This window comes from Gossypium raimondii, chromosome 5 (assembly GCF_025698545.1).
Source record: "Gossypium raimondii isolate GPD5lz chromosome 5, ASM2569854v1, whole genome shotgun sequence".
NCBI lineage: Eukaryota > Viridiplantae > Streptophyta > Magnoliopsida > Malvales > Malvaceae > Gossypium > Gossypium raimondii.
Window position 1 is genome coordinate 48553617 of NC_068569.1, and position 23493 is coordinate 48577109.

The following is a 23493-nucleotide window of genomic DNA, read 5'->3' on the forward strand; positions in this document are numbered from 1 at the left end:
ATAATTAAAAATTAAATCCCGATCACATAAATAAAAGATGACGTGAACAACCATCATACTGTCTTTTGATTATTAATTTTCATCCTTTAATAGTTGGGGATTTATTTATTTTGAAGGTTTTTTAAAATTAGATTTGGTAGCTTATCATACAAGGCATGATTATTTTTCATAATAAAAATCTTTTGATTGATTAATTAATATTGTGTTATCTATAATATAATAAATTTTTATTAAATTTGGTGTCACAAATTAACTCGACACCAACTCAAATCACAACCAATTTATCCAGAGAAATTACTTAAAAAATATTTTAATAAATAAAATATTATTGTAATGGTGTCTTTCTCATTTATTATTTTTGAGTTAGTAGTTAGTACATTATTAATGGAAATTTTCAATTTTATAAGTAAGATTCAAATACGGCCACGTGTTCAATTTTTTAAAATAACTTTTTATATTTTAAACCCTAAAATAAACATGTGTTATTTTTAAAACCTACTTATAGGATTAAAAAAATACCTATAAGGTATCAAATATTATTTTAATATTTTAAATAAAACAATTAAAACCCCAACTTAAAAAGAAAACCCTCAAATGTGTAAGGGTTGAACTTAGAATTAAGGTTTGTCTGATAAACAATATCAAGTATACTTAGAGCCAAGTAGACGAAAACTCTAACCCACACCATACTCTTTTACTTAATTGGCGCAGCATTAGTCTAATTATATTATTGGAACAAAGTCATATGTAGACTTGAACTATGCACCTGTGATTAAAACCAAAATGACTAACTTTTCCCTACAAGTCTTTAGTATGGAGACAAATCAGTTTAATCAGTCTTTGGAGCTATTAACTGACTTTTCCACCATTGATTTGAAAATCGTTACCCATCAATTCACTTTCGTTAAATCTCTAATGATAGTTAATTTATACTCATATCATGTTCACACTTTCGTTTTGATCTCCCAAAAATTGTTGGACAAAACACGTTAACGAACAAATATAAATATAAATAATTATTTTAAATAAAAGATCTGAACAAGTAATATAAAAAGATATTTATATTTATGCAAAAAAAAGAATTAAATAAAACAAGTTAAATAAATATTTATATTTAAAATATCATATACGAAAAACTAATTAAATAAACAAGATTATGAAAACCAGAAACTGAATAAAAGAATCGAGTTTTACTAAATGTTGAGGCCTATTATTACTGTTTTCTTAAGATAGATTCGGCTGCTCCTATGGTACTTGGAGAAACGTTGGTCGACTGTCTCTCAGGATACAACAAGAAGATGATCGAAGCAACAATACCTCTGCAGCGATCAACGAACAAATCTTGCCTTCCTCTATCAGGAAACGTATGAAAATATGGAGAGAAATGAGAATAATTTTCGAGAGCAAAATAATTTCGTTGTGTGTGCGTAAAAATTCTGAAATTTTTTTGGACTTTTATAAGCATTCAATATGGATGAATTTTGAAAATTTTCCATGAATAAAGATACAAATCTGAATTAAATGAGCCTTTAAATCAATTTGAATAAAATCAAGATATATGTCCTTTTAAAACAGATTCTGTATAATATCTGTTGAAATGTAAAAATTAGTGTTGTGCACAAAGCAAGATTTCAAGCTTAGTCATTCAATAATTTTTTAAGTGTGTTCTCATATATATACATATATCACACTTGGTATTTAACCAATATGGGATCTAAGTTTTTCTTTTCTTCAACAAATATTCACAAGTAGCTTACTTTGAGCATCAATTTCTCATTCATCACTCAACCATTTTGAGCATATGATATCTTGTTGTAAAGGTCTCATGGAGTAGAATATAAAACCATAATTTTATGATTCAACTCTCCACATTTTCCAATTGAGAATAAGCCTCAAAGTTAATTTTTTTACATTTTCCAACAAAATATCTTTTTTTTTTAAAATTGATCGGGTAATAAACATTAAGGATTAAAGTGAAAATGATAGAAACTAAAATAATATTTTAAAATTGACAAATTGTACTTGTTTACCACATTGTCAAAGTTTTAATTTTTTTCAATATTGAAAGTTTAAATTTCAAAACATAAAAATCAATTAAAGCGATTCTTGAAAACTTTTATCCCTTGATAATGTTAACCTATTTGTTAAATTAATTAATTTAGTCTCCTTTTAAATCTTATATTTTATTTTATGTTTTCAAATTAAAATCAACTCAAATAAATTATTTTAATAATTGTAAATGAAACCCATATTTTTATTATATGATCTCGAGTCTTTCCTACTAGCGAAAAACAAAGAAAAATCTTTACAATTATTTAATTAATTGCAATGAATTTTCTTTGTTTTTAGCTTAGTATAAAAGACTCAAGATCATATAATAAAATTTTAAGTTTCACAAACAATTATTAAAAATGAGTTAACGAGTTGATTTCATTATGAATAATATGGAAACATAAAATAAAATATTAAAATTTAGAAGGATATTAATTAATTAATTTCAATATTACAATAACAAATCAGTTAATATTATCAAGGGATAATTTTTTATTAATTTTAATTGATTTTTATATTATGAAATTTAAAATTTCAATATTGAAAAAATTCAAAATTTTGGTAATGTGATAAACAAATACACTTTGTCAAATTTTAATGAATTGTTTTAGTTTTTACCCTTTTTTACTTTAATCCTTAGTGTTTTTTTAACCCCAATCAATACTTTAAAAAAAATATTTTTTTGGGTGGCCAAAATGAAAGCAACCTAGAAGTTGGGTGACCAAAATGAAAGTGTGAACAATATGTGCTATGTACAATTAACCGCCATTAAAGATTTAATGGTTGGTAACTAAAATGAAAGTACCCTAAAAGTTGAGTGATGAAATTGCAAGGATTTCATTTTGAGTGAACAAAATGAAAATGCCCTAAAAATTAGGTCATCAATTAAATAATTTACCTAATTTATATAAAAAAAAAGTTGAGTGTGTTTTGAGGGCTGAAGAATTTGTGAATATGCTTTCTCCCTCTACAATGAGAGAGAGTGCAAACAACAAAGTAACTGCTGACAACAATTAGACGATAAAGCAATACAAAAGCACTTCCTCAAATCATTCGAATAAGTTGCATGTTTATAGGTAAAATATGACAGCTTTCTCAGGTTGCTTTGTGAAGATAGAATTATCATTTTAGTTCCATGATTATCCTCGATAAAAAACCTCTAATATATTTATCTAAAAATAAAGTTTTTAAGCCAAGTTAAATTAGCAGCTTATTTAATGACATGTAGTATTGTTTATTCGCAATTGTTGACTGTTTAAGAAAATGATGTAATGTGGCTGTTTTTGTTAGGGAAATTATGATATTTTTACTTTCAAATATCTGTGGTCTAATCTCTCTCACAATTGTTACGTTATCAGTGGCACTATAACTGTCAATTCTCCAAAATTAAATTTTTAACAAATAAAAATAATTTACTTGAAATTGAATTTTCTGAAACATATAAATGTTGAAGGAAATATTTGGCAACATATTTAATTTTACGTCTTGTACCAATTGTAGTAAACAACAAAATTCAAACATTCTTTAAATCTCAAGGAATGCTTATAACAGAGTGCAAACAACAAAGTAAATGCTGACAACAATTAGACAATAAAACAATACAAAAGCACTTCCACAAAGATGCATCACATCATGCGAATAAGTTGCTTGTTTATAGGTAAAATATGACAGCTTTCTCAGGTAGCTTTGTGAAGATAAAATTATCATTTTAGTTGTATGATTATCCTGGATAAAAATCTCTAATATTTATCTAAAAGTAAAGTCTTCTAAGCCAAGTTAAATTATAGCAGCTTTTTTAATGACATGTAGTATCGTTTATTTGCAATTGTTGACAATTTAAGAAAAAGATGTATATGACTCTTTTCGTTAGGGCGATTATGATCTTTTTACTCTCGATTGTCTGTGGCTCAGCCACTCTCTTAGTTGTAATGACATGTAGCATCGCTTATTTGCAATTGTTGACAGTTTAAGAAACAGATGTAATATGGCTCTCTTCGCTAGGGCGATTATGGTCTTTTTACTCTCGGTTGTCTGTGACCCAGTCTCTCTCTCAGCCGTTACGTGATCAGTGACACTATAATTGCCAATTCTCCAAAATTAATATTTTAGCAAATAAAAAAAATTAGTTGAAATTAAATTTACCGAAACATATAAATGTTTAAGGAAATATTTAGCAACATATTTAATTTTACATGTTGCGCGAATTGTAGAAAACAAAAGTACCAGCTAAACATATAAATGACATATAAATGTTATAATTAATTTGATTTTATTTCATGTCACGTTTCTATTGATCAAGATATATATATATCATTATATACTATCATACCGTTGACAATTTTTTTCTCAGTGGAGGTAAAATAATACAAACCGATAAAGACGTTGGATCGACCAACCTCTTTTAAGGATAACAAGATTACAACATACTTTAAAAGGAAGAGTCCTCCATTCAAACAGTACTATAAGATATTAAATAAAATTCACCACCTGGTCTCGATATACTTACTTTGGCGAAGGTAAAAATCCTCCACTCAAGCTGGTCTCGATATACCGGTAACAGTTAATTGCAGTGGGTATCTTTGGGCATTTGTAGTCATTTTCTTCTGGCTGAATTTTGTTGCTAAGATACTGAATTCGTTTGTATTTTCGCCACACGTCTTGAGTTCTGAATATTGACATAAAATCGAACTTCAGTTCTGTTTTCGCAGGTTGGCATACGTATTTTTGGATAGCATTCATTCCCTTCATTGCAAGTTGAAGTACTTGCATGTTGAATAAGCTAGGCAGGCATGTTAGCATATATTTCACAATGGTTTTGTTTTTAGACTTTGGCAGCTTTTACTTGCTGTTGGCACCAAGTTGGAACATATAATCACACAATTAGCTCAAGAGGTAGATGAGAGACACATGGTGGTGACAGGTGAATTGGTGGCTCAACCTTCAGATAACCGTTTCGGGTTCAACAGGCCTCGCCTCTGTTGGATCTAAGTGCAACAGCAGCAAGCTTCAACAATATGCTTGTCGAGCAAGTCTCGTGACTTGCAGCAGAAACAAAGCAGAAAACTCAAACCAATTTTGAAGCAAAACTAAAATAGAGAGCATATGGATGAAAACTTGTTGAATTCATTCAAAAAACTGGAAATGGCATAAAGCCAATACATAAGCAAGTTTACAAGCTGACAAAACAGTAGGTTAACCTAAACTTAACCTACTACCACTAACACACATAGTAACTTGTGCTAACCTAAACTTAACCTACTACCACTAACACACATGGTAACTTGTGCTAATTAACTTGAACAAATGAACAAAGCTGATTTATCAGCTCAATCAACATCAAATTTACATCAAACATAAACCTAACATAGTTATAATGCAACTAAGTTACATTACTTTAACTTAAAAATACAAAATGAAACATAAACAGATGCAGGCTTGGTGAACTAGCAGCTTCTGCATGTAGTGCCCTCGACAGTCTTGGTTGCTGCATGCTGACCATTGCTTCAACACTCCTCCTTGGTTAGCATGTTGCAAACTCCCATCTTAGCTCTTAGGTGTTGAAACTTGGAAACACTGAGTGCTTTTGTCAAAATGTCAGCAATTTGCTCTTCAGAACTGCAATGAACCAGTTTAATAACATGAGCTTGCTCCATTTCTCGAACTGCATGAAGCTTGATGTTGAAATGCTTGGTCCTCCCATGAAAAACAGGGTTCTTTGCAATTGTAACAGCAGATTGGTTGTCACACATTATCTCTGTTGCTTCCTTTTGCTCATGGTTAAGATCAGTCAAGATTTTTCTAAGCCATATGGCTTGATTGATCGCCGCAGATGACCACATATTCTACGCGGTCGGTGAGCCACTACTCCCTGCTTCTTTGAGCTCCAGAAAATCATAGCAGAGCCTAGGTTGAATGCATAACCTGTAGTGCTCTTCATGTCATCCAAAGAACCAGCCCAATCACTGTCACAATATCCAACCAGCTTCAAGTTCTCAGCCTTGGTAAATTGCATTCCATGGCACAAGGTTCCTTTGATGTATCTTAGAACCCTTTTTACAGCTCTAAAATGACTTTCATTTGAACAATGCATAAACCTCGAGAGTAGACTCACAGCATACATTATGTCAGGTCTAGTAGCAGTCAAATACAGCAAACATCCAACTAGACTTCGATAGGTTGTTTCACTAACCTTTTCATGCTTATCTTGGCTCGAGAGTTTTTCTCCAACAGCAACTGGTGTGTTGGTTGCTTTGCAATTCTCCATTGAGAATTTGTTGAGAACCTTCATAGCAAAGGTCTTTTGACTTAGCCAAATTCCATTCTCAGCTTGAGTTACTTCCATGCCTAAGAAGTAAGACATCAATACCAAGTCTGACATCTCAAAGTGCTGTTGCATTTTGGCTTTAAAGCTGCTTAGCATCTCTTGATCTCCTCCTGTCACCAGTAGGTCATCAACATATATTGAGACAATGAGCTGAGTTTCAGCACTAGTTGATTTAACATACAAAGTTGGCTCGCTGAGACTTCTTTCAAATCCTTGACTGGTCAGATAGCCATCAATTCTGCTATACCAGGCCTTTGGAGCCTGTTTCAAGCCATACAAGGCTTTGTTGAGCTTGTACACCATTTCTTCCTTGCCAGGTACCTTGAAGCCTTAGGGTTGCTCCACATAAATCTCCTCTTCAAGGAATCCATTTAGAAATGCTGATTTTACATCAAGCTGGTGTATCAACCACTGTTTTTGTGCTGCTAAGGCAACTAGCAGTCTGATGGTGTCTAGCCTGGCCACTGGTGCAAAGGTTTCCAGGTAGTCTGATCCATACCTTTGACTAAAGCCTTTCACAACCAGTCTAGCCTTTAACTTGTTTAGGCTATCATCAGCATTGTTCTTAACTTGATAAATCCATTTGACACCAATAATCTTCCTGTTTGTTGGTCTTTCAACCAGACTCTAGGTCTGATTCTTTTCAATCATTCTGATTTCTTTAGTCATTGCCTACTTCCAGCCCTCCTGGCTTTCTGCTTCTTCAAAGCAACTTGGTTCAACAGTATCCACTTGTGCTCTTTTATAGACATCAGCCAGTAATCGAGTGCCTCTGATTGGAACATCATCTACATCCATTTCAGATGTGTTTTCATCAATTTCATCTTGGTCCAATGCCAGATCTTCAGCCATTGCCTTTGGTTCAGCCTTCTCCCAATTCCAGTATCCTTTTCCATTGAAGACAACATCCCTGCTAACCAGTATCTTGTTTGTAGCAGGTTCTAGGACTCTGTAGCCCTTTTTAACCAAGCTATAGCCGATCAGGATCCCTGCTTGAGCTCTTTTATCTAGCTTGCTTCTTTTCTTAGCTGGAACTTGAGTGTAGCACAGACAACCAAAGGTTCTGAGATAAGCCAGTGATGGCTAACTCAAACCAGGCTTCAAATGGAGTCTTCTCAGTCAGAGCCTTAGTTGGGACCCTGTTTTGGAGATAAACTGCTGTGTTAATAGCTTCAGCCCACCGAGTTTTGGGCAAATTCTTCTCAAACAGAAGACATCTTGCCATGTTCATCGAGCTTCTATTTTTTCTTTCACTGACCCCATTCTGTTGGGGTGTATACACATTGGTCAGCTGGTGTTTGATACCTGCTTCTTCACAGTAGGCTTGGAACTGGGCTGAGGTGTACTCAGTTCCATTATCTGACCTCAGTGCTCTAAGTTTGCAACCAGTCTCAGTTTCAACAGTAGCTTTATACTTCAAGAACACAGATGCAACTTCTAATTTTTGCTTTAGAAAATAAATCCAGCAATATCTTGTAAAGTCATCAATAAAGAGAATAAAGTACCTGCTTCCTTTGAGAGACTCGGTCTTCATTGGTCCACACACATCAATGTGCACAAGCTGCAGCTTCTCTGATGCTCTCCATGTTGTGCTTGTAGGAAATGTCAATCTTGCCAATTTTCCTTACTGACATATCTCACAAAGCTCATCATTCTTCACTGAATCGATGAAATTTTCAGCAAGTCCATTGACTGTGCGAGCTATGGATTTGTAGTTTGCATGTCCAAGCCTCTGATGCCAGAGTCTAGAGTCATCAGTGGAGGCTATGCAGGCTGAATGCAAGTTATTTGGCCAGTCTACCTCAAAACATTTATCAGTCATGGTGACTGTTATGAGGTTTGATCCACTTGGATAAAAAATTTGGCATTCTTTCTCCTTGAACACAACTGAGTAACCTTTCTTAAGTATTTTTTGTTATACTGAGAAGGTTCCTATCAATTTCAGGTACCAAAAGTACATTTGAAATGATTTTGCCACCTGTAGAGGTATGAATCAGCACATCTCCTCTTCCTTCAGCATTAATAAACTGACCATTTCCAAATTTCACCTTGGTTTTGCAGGTTCTGTCCAAGGTCTTGAAGATAGTTGCATCTGGTGACATGTGGTTTGTGCAACCACTATCTAAAAGCCATCCCTTTGAACCCTTCTTCTGATTTGCTGCACATGACACAGGAAAAACATGTTCTTCTTGATCACTGCTTTCTTCAGCTACTCGAGCTTCTGCTTTTTGTTGATGAAACTGATTTTGTCTTGGTTTGCTTCTGTTCTTGCAAACCTTTTCAACATGGCCCTTTTTCTTGCAGTGCTGACATACTGCATCTGGTCTAAACTAGCATCTATCCTCTGGATGACCAGCTCTTTTACAATGTCTGCTGAGTTGGTCACTGCTCCTAGCAGCATCAGGCTTAGGCCTATTTTTCCAGAACTTTTTGCCTTTATGAGCATTGGTGCTCGAGGCTTCTTTTGTTTTGGCTTGAAAAGGCCCTTCCTGGTGCTCCTCTTGTCTGCTGGCTCTTCTTTGCTCTTGTGCATACAAGGCATTGATTAGCTCAGTTAAAGAGATAGTTGTCAAGTCCCTTGAGTCTTCGAGGGATGAAATTTTGGCTTCATACCTCTCTGGTAGAGTGGACATGACTTTCTCAACTATTCTAGCTTTACTAAACTGCTCTTTAAGGAGCCTTATGCTGTTTACAACAACCATAATCCGATCCGAGTACTGCTTAACTGTTTCTTCCTCTTTCATTTTGAGATTTTCGAAATCTCTTCTTAAGTTGAGCAGCTGTTGTTGCCTTGTTCTCTCAGTCCCCTAAAATTCTTCTTTCAGCTTGTCCCAAGCCTCCTTTAGTGTTTCACAGGCCATGATCCTCATAAAGATCACATCTGTCACACAATTCTGTATGCATGACATGGCCTTGTGCCTTTTTGTTCTTTCATCAGCGTGTTGCCTCATTTGAGCAACTGTTGGATTAGCTCGAAGAGGTGCTGGCTCAGCATCTGAGTTAACAACTTCCCATAGGTAAAATGCCTGTAGGTAAGTCCTCATCTTAACTGCCCAAATGTTGAAGCCCTCTCCATTGAAGACAGGTGGTGAAGCTGGTGAAAAACCTAATGATGCCATGGTTTTGATACTGAACTACAACAGGCCCTCTAAGAATATGGCTCTAGATACCAATTGTTGGATCTAAGTGCAACAGCAACAAGCTTCAACAATATGCTTGTCGAGCAAGTCTCGTGACGTGCAGCAAAACTAAAATAGAGAGCATATGGATGAAAACTTGTTGAATTCATTCAAAAAACTGGAAATGGCATGAAGCCAATACATAAGCAAGTTTACAAGCTGACAAAACAGTAGGTTAACCTAAACTTAACCTACTACCACTAACACACATAGTAACTTGTGCTAATTAACTTGAACAAATGAACAAAGCTGATTTATCAGCTCAATCAACATCAAATTTACATCAAACATAAACCTAACATAGTTATAATGCAACTAAGTTACATTACTTTAACTTAAAAATACAAAATGAAACATAAACAGATGCAGGCTTGGTGAACTAGCAGCTTCTACATGTAGTGCCCTCGACAGTCTTGGTTGCTGTATGCTGACCATTGCTTCAACAGCCTCGTCCTCCACCTCATTCACATCATCCTCTTCCAAAATTCATTTGGAATGGCCTTCTTCGCCTGGATATGGGTAAAACCCAATTAGCTCAAAATTCCTTGCATTGATTGAAATGGGTAATGTATTCGAAAGCATCCGTCATCCATCCTCCTTTACAAGCTCCGTGTCCTTCATTTGTGCTGCAATCCGACAGTATTAATTTACCAGTTTTATTTGGATTATCCCTTTAATGGCTGCCACTGCTGAAAATGCCCAACACATGCAACAAAAGTAAACCAACAATAACCCTTTGTTAAGTATGTATATATACTAACATTATTTTTTTTCTATCAATTGACCACGATCTCATTTCAACAGAGAAATTTGATTTTTTTAAAAAAAATATTGAAACGTTTAAAGTTTTTATATTGGACAGATAGTTTAACATTTTAACATACTCAAAATTTAAGCACAGAATTTGAAATACGATGATCTAATTAAGTAAATATAATAAATAATTTGCAAGTGTGTAAATTGGAACTTAGGGCCAGTTCTTCAATGCTTTTGAAAAGTGCTTTTGAAAAGTGATGTGAAAAAGTGCTTTTGAGGAGTGCTGTTGAAAAATTTGAGTGTTTGGTATTGTTGTCAAAAAGTGCTTTTGAAGAATAAAATTTTCATTTTAGACATGATATTATAAAGTAAGAAATATATATTTAAATAATGTTTAAATTAGTTAATATTATGATATTTTAGCAAAAATATAAAAATATTTTATTATAACTTATTGTTAATATTTTAATATATAATATTAATTTTAAATATTTCTAAGTAATTAATATTAATTATTTATTAAATTTAATTAGAGTATATAAACTATATTTAAATATTTAAATATAATAATTAAATATTTGTAATTAGATATTGACAAAATTGTTTTATTTTAAAATTATTTTTATTTTTAATTAATGCTTTTAACACATTTGTATTATTTTATTTTAAAATGTATTTGAATATATAACTCATATTAAATATTAACATAACATAGAAAACATAAACCTAACAAATTAAAATATTACATATATTTGGATTAAAGTTTTAAAAGGGATAATATTTATATACCAAATATAAATACTAAAATTTTACAATAGCATTTACAATTTAGAGTGAATTGTAAATATCTGAGATTGAGGCAATTATCTTCGTAAAAAATGATCTAGAACTAGGTGCCTCCGGTTCTTCAAACCTTTTGGCATAGAATGGTACTTATATTTTAGAAAGAATACTGAAAGCAAATAGTAAATATATACACCTTCACCTATCAAGATCTATATAAATTTTTGGTCCAAATCTCAGTAAATTCAACAAAAGAAACTAAAAACGGTAAAACGCTTGCAATTTGGCATGAGGATCACAAAAAGCTGATTGCCGCAAATCAATGAGGCAAATTGAGCCCTTTGAACTACTATATGCTAGCATATTACAGTGGGTAGGGTGAAACTCTGCTGATGTTATAACCTCTGCAATGATAGACATTACAATAACCATTACTTTTGCAAATATATTGAACAACACCGAACTTGCATATGCTTTAAGAAGTGAAAGCAGCAGGCTAAAGCACCAAAATAGAAGAGGCTTACCAGTTAGGTCCTCCATGTTTGCAGGCTTTACATCGACAATATTGAAACTTTGATTGCTAATTTCCAAGTTCCAAAGATTTATACGTAGATCATCAGCTGGTATAAAAGTTTCTCCATCACTAGGAATTATAAGAGAGACAGAGATAGAGAGACCATCAGTATATCTTCGCTCAAGCTAATATGAAATGCAAAACACTGAAATGGGAAGTGTTTTCAAACATTGACAAACATGCTTGTCATTATTTACCAGTGACATACAAATTGTATACAAGCTTAAACATCACCATATGAACTTCAAAACAAATTACATGAATAAGAATAACAATAGTGCAGAGACATGGCGAGCAGGCTGTCGAAATCGTTTTTTGAAAACAAAAATTTTTAGTGTCGACTTAAAAATAAAAACTGGAGTCGCCACCGATCCTTTATTAAGGTGTGATCGGCCCACCTTAAAAATAACTTTGGTCTGCGAAGTTTGAGAAAATAGGCTCGGGAGTCAGTTACGCACGAGGAAGGATTAGCACCCTCGTAACGCCCAAAATTGGTACCAAATTGATTTTTTTAATGCCTTGGTGTCGAAAATTTGAAAAGATTTTAAAAGGAAACTTTTTATTTCATGAATGGATTAAAATAATAAGACATTCATATTTCAAAGAAATAAAACACCACACCCAGTGAGTTAGGGCACAATGTTTTTAAATCTCCAAAATACCCGAATATTGCCTTTTGCTTTTGAAAATTCTTATCTCGAGAAAAAAAATGTCATGACCAGTAAGTTAGGACCCAACATTTTTGAATTCCCGAGAATAAGTTTTTATTTGAAATTTGTGAATTTGTTGCAAAACAAATACTTGGCTTTCTAAATTCATCGAAAAAATAATCGCGATCCAGTAAGTTAGGATACGATCTTTCACGAGAATCATGAATGCCAAATATTTTGGAATTTATAAAATATGATGATTTAAGTGCTTTGACAAAACAAAAACATATTTCCCAAAAGGTATGTTAAAAGTTAATGTATAATCTGAAACAAAAACTTTAATTTAAAACATATATGAATAAATATTTACAAATATATATATCCGGTACAATATACAAGTAGATTTGTAAATGTGTGTCCGCATATTAAAACACATACATATAGGTATATATATATAAAAATGAAATATGCAGAAAAACTTATAATAACTCCTAAAAATATGTATGTTTATTTTACAAATATACATGTATATGTACATATGAAAATTCTGAAAGTAAAATAAAATATAAAAATATGTATTCGTGTATATAATTAAAAAATAAGAAAATGTATAAGTGTATGTATTGGTAAATCATGAAAATGCATATATGTATGTTAAAGTGCTTATATATGTACAATATGTATAAAATAATGGAATATATATAGAACAGCAAAAAAAAAAATTTAAAAATGTATATATAGGCATGAATTATAAAACCTAGAAATATAAACATTATAAAATATAAATGTATATATATATATGTATATAAAACCATGAGAATAAAATAATAACGAAATATATAAAATATATATGCACATTTAAAAACATTTAATATATAAAGTACCTATTATAAAGTACATATGCATGCGTATGTATAGGTATAATAATAATAATAATAATAATAATAATAATAATAATAGTAAATAGTAAACTTGATTAGAAAACAAAGGCAAAGGATAAAGGACGATTTGCAAAATGCGCATAATCTGAAGGGCCAAAAGGGAATTAGTCCCGCCCTTCCTAAACGCTACGCAGAATTGGACTAAATCGTCACACGGGCAAAATGTTTGGGCCAAATTTCAAGGGAAAAAAAACTTGATTAAAGCAGCGTCGCAAAGGGGAGGGCTAGCTGCGCAATTTACCCTTTAAGGCCGAACACATGAGTTATGGCTACCTAAGCGCCGTTTCGCCAACCTTATTTAAAAACTTTTCTTTTAAAGAAATAGAAGGTTTGCATCGAGAGGAAAAATGTTTTCTCGCTAGGGTTTTAATCCCATTGTCATCGCCGTTCTCAACGAACCAACCTCCCGCGTTGAAGGCGCTTGGTCTTAGCTTTTCATGACCTCCCGATTTGGAGCGGTGCAGTGTAGGTTTCAACGGGGAAGCTTCAAAGGTAAAAAAAAACCCTTTTTTCTCTTTTGATTTATATTTGTATAAAAGCAAAAAAATGAAATAAAACAGATAGCAGAGAAGAACCCCCGATTCACCTTTGTTTTCTCTTTTCTATTCGTATCTCTTTTACACTAAAAAAATAAAATCCCCTTTTACAGATTTATCTCGGCCTTTTATAACCACAAAAAGAAAATGAAATAAGCAAAAAATATCTCCTCTCAATATTCATTGCGTTTTTTACTATTATTCTGTTACTGCTGCGTTGTACGTCCCCTTTTTCCACAGGTTCGGTGGCCGTGGAGTGCGCCCGTACGTGGAGGCCGAAACGTGCTACGATTGGGCGTTGGGCGCTGCGTGGGTGCTGTTACGGTGCTGAGGTAGATGCGGCTCTCCTTACTGCTTAGGGTTTTTTCTGTGTAATTTTGATGTGTTGGGCTGTTAGCTGCTAGGTTTAGGGGTTATTGGGCCACTTATTTGTTGGGCCTTAGACGAGTTTAGGCTCTTTGAAATTGCTCTGCTTTGTTTTTGTTTGGGCCGGGCAAATTGGGCTTGTCTGTTGCCCTCTTTGCTCATTGTCGTGTAACGGGAATAGAGCAAAGACTAAAAGCCCAATTGTGCCCGGTCCTACTGAGCCTCACCTTCTTCAGTGCTTTTCTTCTTCAAGTTGCACCATTCCAACCTCTGCATCTTGAGGTATAGAACCGGTGCTCCAATCTACTCCTTGGAATGTCTGGGAGATAAGATTCGTATGCTGTAGCTTCAAAATTTGCTATCTTTAATCTGCTCCACTGTAACTTCAAGGAGATAAGACTTGTAGCTTCAAGTTGTTCTGCTACAACTTAAAGGTAAATCTGATGCAATCTGCTCTACTGCCACTTCAGACAGATGAGATCTGCGGTTTTAATCCTCTCCACTGCAACCTCAAGGAGATAGGATTAATTTCTTCAATTTGTTCAACTGCAATGTCGGGGAAACCAGATCCGCCATCGTAGCTTCAATCTGTTCCACCGCACCGTCAGGGAAGTAAGATCCACCGTTGTGGCTTCAATCTTTTAAATTGCAATGTCAGGAAAACTAGATCCGCCGTCGTAGCTTCAATCTATTCCATTGCACTGCTAAGGAAGTAAGATCCACCGTTGTGGCTTCAATCTTTTTAATTGCAATATCAGGGAAACCAGATCCGTCGTCATAGCTTCAATCTGTTCCACTACACTGCTAAGGAAGTAAGATCCACCATTGTGGCTTCAATCTTTTTGATTGCAATATCAGGGAAACCAGATCCGCCGTCGTAGCTTCAATTTGTTCCACTGCACTGCTAAGGAAGTAAGATCCGCCGTTGTGGCTTCAATCTTTTTGATTGCAATATCGGAAACCACATCCGCCGTCGTAGCTTCAATCTGTTCCACTGCACTGCTAAGGAAGTAAGATCCGCCGTTGTGGCTTCAATCTTTTTGATTGCAATATCAGGGAAACCAGATCCGCCATCGTAGCTTCAATCTGTTCCACTGCACTACTAAGGAAGTTAAGATTACTGGCTTCAATGTACTCCACTGTAACCTCAGGGAGGTAAAATCTGCCATCTTTGATCTGCTCCACTACTGCTTAGGGAAATAAGATCTGTAATCTTCAATCTATTCCACTGTTGTCCAGGGAGATAGAATTACTGGCTTCAATGTACTCCACTGTAACCTCAGGGAGGTAAAATCTATCATCTTCGATCTACTTCAAGCCAATACATGAAGACAAGATCTGCTTTTTCCTTCGATCTACTTCGCCACCAGTATGGGAAGGCAAGATCTGTTATCTCTGATCTACTTCACGCCAGTACATGAAGACAAGATCTGCTTTCTTTGATCTGTTTCGCCACCAGTATGGGAAGACAAGATCTGTTATCTTTGATCTACTTCACACCAGTACATGAAGACAAGCTCTGCTTTCTTTGATCTGCTTCGCCACCAGTATGGGAAGGCAAGATCTGTATATTCGATCCACTTTGCTACTAATATAGGAAGACAGGATCTGGTATCTTTGATCTACTTCACGCCAGTACATGAAGACAAGATCTGTTTTCTTCGATCTACTTCGCCACCAGTATGGGAAGGCAAGATCTAGTATCTCTGATCTACTTCACGCCAGTACATGAAGATAAGATCTGCTTTTTCCTTCGATCTGCTTCGCCACCAGTATGGGAATGCAAGATCTAGTATCTCTGATCTACTTCACGCCAGTACATAAAGACAAGATTTGCTCTCTTTGATCTATTTCGCCACCAGTATGGGAAGGCAAGATCTGCATCTTTGATCCACTTCGCTACCAGCATAGGAAGACAGGATCTGTTATCTTTCAACCTGCTCCACTGTTCCTCAGGGAGATAAGGCTTATGATTTCACCGATCTGCTCTCTGTGGAACATGACCTGTATGATTCATCTTATGAACCTAATTATGCCTAGTGATTAGGATGTCATGATCAGAATGAATCAAATGCCCCTAACTAGACATGTATGAATGACATTTGAATGAATGCAAAATGTCATGAAAATGATATTTTAACGCTCGAGTTATCATTACTCCAAGTTTATTAAGGTCTTATCGCTTAATGTACTATAGCGCCTTTATCCTAGGCTGAAGAACCCAATAAGCACTTAACCAAATTGCCCCCCACTGTAAACCTCCAAGTTTGATCCACTGAGATGCAAAAAATTGTACCATCTTTTCCGTTGTAACCCAAGAGTAAAAGATTTGGCCTTTTCTCAATCCTTTGTTATCACAATACAGGATGTGAAACTTTTTGGTCTCTTACACCATTCCCAGGGTGTTGTACCAAATGCTCATGCACAAATGAAGAAATCTTCTCCAAAAACAACTTCCTCTTATTATTCGGTGATCATCGCTGTCTTGTTCATTGAAGCTTTGTCACCAACACGATATCTTGTCATTTGTTGGACAAGAAAATTCAAAGGGATAGTCTTAATTTAGACTCTTTTTTATCAGATTTCCAACCTAGTGCATTCTAAACAATAGTCCTGTTTGAGGTTCCTATATTATTCAGAAATTTCTAGAGTAATAAGCAAAACTTCCCTTGTGAAAGTTTTATTAGTCTATTAATCATTATTCTAATGCAACATGCTTGCAAAAAAGATTATGGATAAGAATAGAATTGGTCCTGAGCATAGCTTGAAATGAATAAGTTGTCAAAGATAATAAAGATAAATGACAAAGAAATGGATTTAGAAATGTGTATCTTGGAAATGAATGAAGTGTTCCAAGAATAACAAAAATGGTATAAGGATTAGGTGCCCCAGATATCGTAACTTGAACTTCTCTGTACAGACTTTCTGAAGACCATTCCGAGTTTAACATGTGTTTAGGAGATCTACAATACTTCGTCGATGCCCCAAGATGTCGCATACCCTTTCCTGCTGATTTTGGTATAGCAAGACCACTATATATCCCATTCTGATCAGTATTTGAGCCACCCTTTTCGGGTTTTCAACTCAAATCCCCTTTGGTCTAAGGCGCCCTTTGCGAGTTTTCACCTTAGCCTCTCCTCCTTTTTTTTTTTGGAATCAAAGCGCCCTTTGCGGGTTTTCACCTTGGTTCCTTCCCAAGACCGAATCTGAATTTACTGGATTAGGCAAGTTTCTTCCATCCATTTCAGCCAGGATTAGGGCTCCTCCCGAAAAGGCATTTTTTCAACGTAAGGACCCTCCCAATTCGGCATCCATTTCCCCCTAAAATCTTTTTGTAGAGGAAGAATTTTTCTCAACACCAGGTCCCCCTCGTGAAATTCTCTGGATCAGACCTTCTTGTTGTGGGCTCGCATCATTCTTTTCTGGTACATCTGATCATGCTGAATAGCCATTAGCCTTTTCCTTCAATTAGGTTCAACTAATCGTGTCAGTATTGGATTTTCATCTTACTTTAGCTCAGCCAAAACTCGAAAAGAAAGAATTGCAACTTCAATAGAAAAAATCGTGATGAACTAAAGAGAGAGGCATTACTCCGGCAGAGTTTTCACTGCATCATTCATGATATTAATCTTGAACATACTGCAAATTTCTGATATCGTGCTGTTGTTCAGATTGCAATGACGGCGCTTAAACCGGGTACATCCTGGTATCACTATGCGAAGGCATCTTTGAATGCTTGAAGTAACCCAACAACGTATTGCTTTTTCAGTCATGCATGTTCCCTCAAGGTCACAGTTTTTATTGTCTCCTCATGAGGTAAAATTTTTTTTTCTGCTCTACCATCCTTAATAAGTCCAGAAATAAGCTACGATCCATGTCATCTTCAAAGTTGTGAGATCCCTCTAAACACATGTCTCACTCAAAAGGAGATTCTAAATCTGTAGCAGTGTCATTCATGTCATTGATATTTGGGGACCCATAGTGGGTACCAAAAAATATAAAAAAGAATGTATGAATAATATGAATGAACGAATGAATGATTTGGCAGGAGAAATCCAATAGAATGAAGAAAACGTAAAGACTGAAAGAACATTTGCTCAAAGATGATTGCAATAATGTATTCATTAAAAATAATAATGTTCAGACATGAGCCTATTTCACAAAGGAGTTCTTATTACTTCTAGGCTAAAAGCAACAAATGTGTTACGAACATTACTCTAATGACTCTAAATAATATAGGGTTTCCTCTGCGGTCCATTATTTTTAACACCTCCCAGGCGAATATCTGACCAGAAAGCATTGCATTCCCTTCATTATCAATCATGATTGGGTAATGGATTTTCTGCACTTGATGAGTCACCAAACTTGACAACACCCATGTCGATGAGTCTTTCAACTTGCTTCTTGAAGGCAGTGCAATTCTCAATCGAATGTCCCGTAATTCCCGCATGGTATTCACATTGCGCGTTCGCATCATACCATTTGGGATACGAAGGTTGTAGAGGCTTCACAGGAAAAGGGGAAACAACATGGGCATCAAACAGATTTTGATACAGTTTCCTATATGGTACTGGAATTGGCGTGAATCGGGGCCTCTCTGTGTTTTGTCCTGTACCAGCTTCCTGTCTCGATGAACCTTGCTGGTTAGCAGCCACCTTTCTTGGCTGACTTACACTAACTGATTTAGAGTAACCCATGTTGTTCACCTCATCTTCTCTTCTCCTTGAGACTGACCTCTTGTTACTCTCTCCAGCATCGATCTTTCCATTTATTATGGCATTTTCGATCATCTCGCCATTCATGATTATGTCGGGAAAGCTTTTTGTGGCACTCCCCAACATATGTGTAATGAATGGTGTCTTCAGTGTGTTAATGAACAGCATGGTCATTTCTTTTTCCAAGAGTGGTGGTTGAACGTGGACTGCGACCTCCCTCCATCTCTGTGCATACTGCCTAAAGCTTTCGCTCGGGTTCTTCTCCATATTCTGAAGGGTGATTCTATCAGGAGCCATGTCTGTCACATGACTATATTGTTTCATGAATGCTTGCGCCAAGTCCCTCCATGAACCAATCGTGGCACGACTCAATTGATTGTACCATTTGGATGTTGCCCCTGCAAGGCTGTCTTGGAAACAATGTATCAAGAGTTGGTCGTTGTTGACATATCCCACCATTCGCCTGCAGAACATGGTGATGTGAGCTTCTGGGCTGCTTGTCCCGTTGTACTTGTCAAATTCAGGCATCTTAAACTTATGAGGAAGTACTAAATCTGGTACTAAACTTAGCTCTTTTGCGTCAATGCCTCGATAACTCTCAGTGACCTCCATCGCCTTGAACTTCTCCTCGAGCCACCTACACCTTTCCTCTAACTGTTTCGGTAACTCCTCCTTCATTCTTTCCTTCTCAACCACTTCATCAAAGTCAGGAATGGCAGAGTTAACAGGATTATTTTCAGGATTAGAACCCGGCCCAGTTTGGAGGTTCGAAATACCAGCCCGAAACTACTGAGGCATGATAGTGACAGTAGATTTACGCGGTTATTCAGCTTGGGCTCGCATATGTGGAGGGGTGAAACCTGGAGTGTAAAGAATTTCATCATTATTTCCCTCATCGACATTTGCCATGGGACCCTTTCGTTTATCACTTCCCTTAATTATTAGTTGGGTTAACTTTGCCACTATATCTTCTTGGGATTCTCGCATCTTCTCAGACATCTCTTGTTTCATCTTGTCTAACCGCTCCTGCATTTGTAGCTGAAGCCGGTCTTGCATCTCCTTCTGGTACTGTTCGAGCTTTTCTAATCTCTGATCCATATCTTTTGTCTTTGCTCGAGTGCCGTATCGATGTTGGGTTGGTTGGTTGGATTCCAGGTTAACTGAGCAATGATTTTAGTTAATTAGGATCTTTGAATAATCTTTGATGCATATGATGTAATGAAATGCGAATGCATGAAATGAATGCATAAAGAGACGTTGATTCTGATTCAATTCCATTTAGAAAACCTTACTAGAGGACAAATTTCTTTACATAAAGTGGATATATATATGGCTTTGCCCTCATACTCGAAGCAAAGACATCTTCTCCTTTCTCATCCGGATGTTAAGCTAAACCTCGCGAACTTCCAATGGATGTCACTGCTAGGTCCTTCTACTTGATTCTGGTCGCAATCCGTTGTCTGCCTATCCTCGTAATGCTCATTAGCTTCTTTAAGAAATTTGGAATGTTGAAAGCTGTTAGACAAATCATCTTGAATCCTCGGGCCCCAAAGTAAAGTCACGAATTCTTCCATCGCCCTTCTTGTATTTCTTGGAATATATTCAGGCTGCCGTACTATTTTCCATTTTATCAAGAAACCCGTTTTCTTATGATAGGCTTTCTAAACTAGTAATCAAACTTGAATCAACATCTCTTTTCTACAATGCAAATGCAATGCAATCATAACCAAAACAAAACAAAACGGGTTAGTATCGGGTATAAACATTAAATCCAATACAATCAAGAAATAATAAAAACTCCTAGTCAGGTATCTACTAAGGTTTAGAGTAATTCTACCTAGGGTAAGTTCCTAAGGTTCACTATGTGTGGTTTGGCTTCTAAGGTAAAGGTACCCGAACCAGCAGATTCCTCGATCTTCACCCATTATAGGCTCATTGAATCGAGTTTAGTTCAGGGGAATACATTTCCCTATGGCTGCACGGAGATGAAAATCTCACGAAGACATAGGTACGGATGTATCCCGGAAGCGGTCCACTACCCTGCACGGAGATGAAAACCTCACGAAGGACTAGTTTCTCGCTCCCACTTAAAGGGTGAAATGCAAAATGCAAATGCAAAGTTGCCAAAATACCATGATAAAACATCAATGAGTGCGAAGGGAACTCATGAATTTTTTTAAAAACTTTTGATTATTGACACAAAGACAAATATGATCAATTTATGGCTCGACTCTCTAATGTCCCCAGCAGAGTCGCCAAGCTGTCGAAACCGTTTTTTGAAAACAAAAATTTTTAGTGTCGACTTAAAAATAAAAACTGGAGTCGCCACCGATCCTTTATTAAGGTGTGATCGGCCCACCTTAAAAATAACTTTGGTCAAGTTTGAGAAAATAGGCTCGGAGTCGATTCGCATACGAGGAAGGATTAGCACCCTCGTAACGCCCAAAATTGGTACCAAATTGATTTTTTAATGCCTTGGTGTCGAAAATTTGAAAAGATTTTAAAAGGAAACTTTTTATTTCATGAATGGATTAAAATAATAAGACATTCATATTTCAAAGAAATAAAACACCACACCAGTGAGTTAGGGCACAATGTTTTTAAATCTCCAAAATACCCGAATATTGCCTTTTGCTTTTGAAAATTCTTATCTCGAGGAAAAAAATGTCATGACCAGTAAGTTAGGACCCAACATTTTTGAATTCCCGAGAATAAGTTTTTATTTGAAATTTGTGAATTTGTTGCAAAACAAATACTTGGCTTTCTAAATTCATCGAAAAAATAATCGCGATCCAGTAAGTTAGGACACGATCTTTCACGAGAATCATGAATGCCAAATATTTTGGAATTTATAAAATATGATGATTTAAGTGCTTTGACAAAACAAAAACATATTTCCCAAAAGGTATGTTAAAAGTTAATGTATAATACGAAACAAAAACTTTAATTTAAAACATATTTGAATAAATATTTACAAATATATATATACAGTACAATATACAAGTAGATTTGTAAATGTGTGTCCCATATTAAAACACATACATATAGGTATATATATATAAAAATGAAATATGCAGAAAAACTTATAATAACTCCTAAAAATATGTATGTTTATTTTACAAATATACATGTATATGTACATATGAAAATTCTGAAAGTAAAATAAAATATAAAAATATGTATTTGTGTATATAATTAAAAAAATAAGAAAATGTATAAGTGTATGTATTGGTAAATCATGAAAATGCATATATGTATGTTAAAATGCTTATATATGTACAATATGTATAAAATAATGGAATATATATAGAACATCAAAAAAAAATTTAAAAATGTATATATATGCATGAATTATAAAACCTAGAAATAAACATTATAAAATATAAATGTATATATATATGTATATAAAACCATGAGAATAAAATAATAACGAAATATATAAAATATATATGCACATTTAAAAAACATTTAATATATAAAGTACCTATTATAAAGTACATATGCACGCGTATGTATAGGTATAATAATAATAATAATAATAATAATAATAATAATAATAATAATAATAATAGTAAATAGTAAACTTGATTAGAAAAACAAAGGCAAAGGATAAAGGACGTATTTGCAAAATGCGCATAATCTGAAGGGCCAAAAGGGGAATTAGTCCCGCCCTTCCTAAACGCTACGCAGAATTGGACTAAATCGTCACACGGGCAAAATGTTTGGGCCAAATTTCAAGGGAAAAAAAACTTGATTAAAACGCGTCGCAAAAGGGGGAGGGCTAGCTGCGCAATTTACCCTTTAAGGCCAGAACACGCGGGTTATGGCTACCTAAACGGCGCCGTTTGCCAACCTTATTTAAAAATTTTCTTTTAAAGAAATGAAGGTTTGCATCAGAGGAAAAAATGTTTTCTGCTAGGGTTTTTAATCCCAGCCCCCACTGTCGCCGTTCTCAAACGAACCAACCTCCGGCGTTCGAAGGCGCTTCAGTCTTAGCCTTTCGCCAGCCTCCCGATTTGGAGCGGTGCGAGTGTAGGTTTCAACGGGGAAGCTTCAAAGGTAAAAAAAAAAACCCTTTTTTCTCTTTTGATTTATATTTGTATAAAAGCAAAAAAATGAAATAAAACAGATAGCAGAGAAGAACCCCCGATTCACCTTTGTTTTCTCTTTTCTATTCGTATCTCTTTTACACTAAAAAAATAAAATCCCCTTTTACAGATTTATCTCGGCCTTTTATAACCACAAAAAGACAATGAAATAAGCAAAAAATATCTCCTCTCAATATTCGTTGCGTTTTTTACTATTATTCTGTTACTGCTGCGTTGTACGTCCCCTTTTTCCGCAGGTTCGGTGGCCGTGGAGTGCGCCCGTACGTGGAGGCCGAAACGTGCTGCGATTGGGCGTTGGGCGCGGCGTGGGTGCTGTTGCGGCGCTGAGGCAGATGCGGCTCTCCTTACTGCTTAGGGGTTTTCTGTGTAATTTTGATGTGTTGGGCTGTTAGCTGCTAGGTTTAGGGGTTATTGGGCCACTTATTTGTTGGGCCTTAGACGAGTTTAGGCCTGCTGAAATTGCCTGCTTTGTTTTTGTTTGGGCCCGGGCAATTTGGGCTTGTACACA

The 23493-nt window shown here is 35.3% G+C and overlaps 1 protein-coding gene across 1 annotated transcript; it reads right to left on the reverse strand.

Annotated features, from left to right (window-relative positions):
- Positions 1–11352: 11352 nt before the first annotated feature.
- Positions 11353–11905, reverse strand: LOC105766317 (serine/threonine protein phosphatase 2A 55 kDa regulatory subunit B alpha isoform-like). Its single transcript, XM_052630427.1, has 3 exons — positions 11888–11905; positions 11619–11793; positions 11353–11498 (listed from the first exon to the last, which is right to left on the reverse strand). Exons 1-3 carry the CDS (start codon positions 11903–11905, stop codon positions 11353–11355), a joined length of 339 nt encoding a protein of 112 aa, XP_052486387.1.
- Between the last annotated feature and the right edge of the window lie 11588 nt (positions 11906–23493).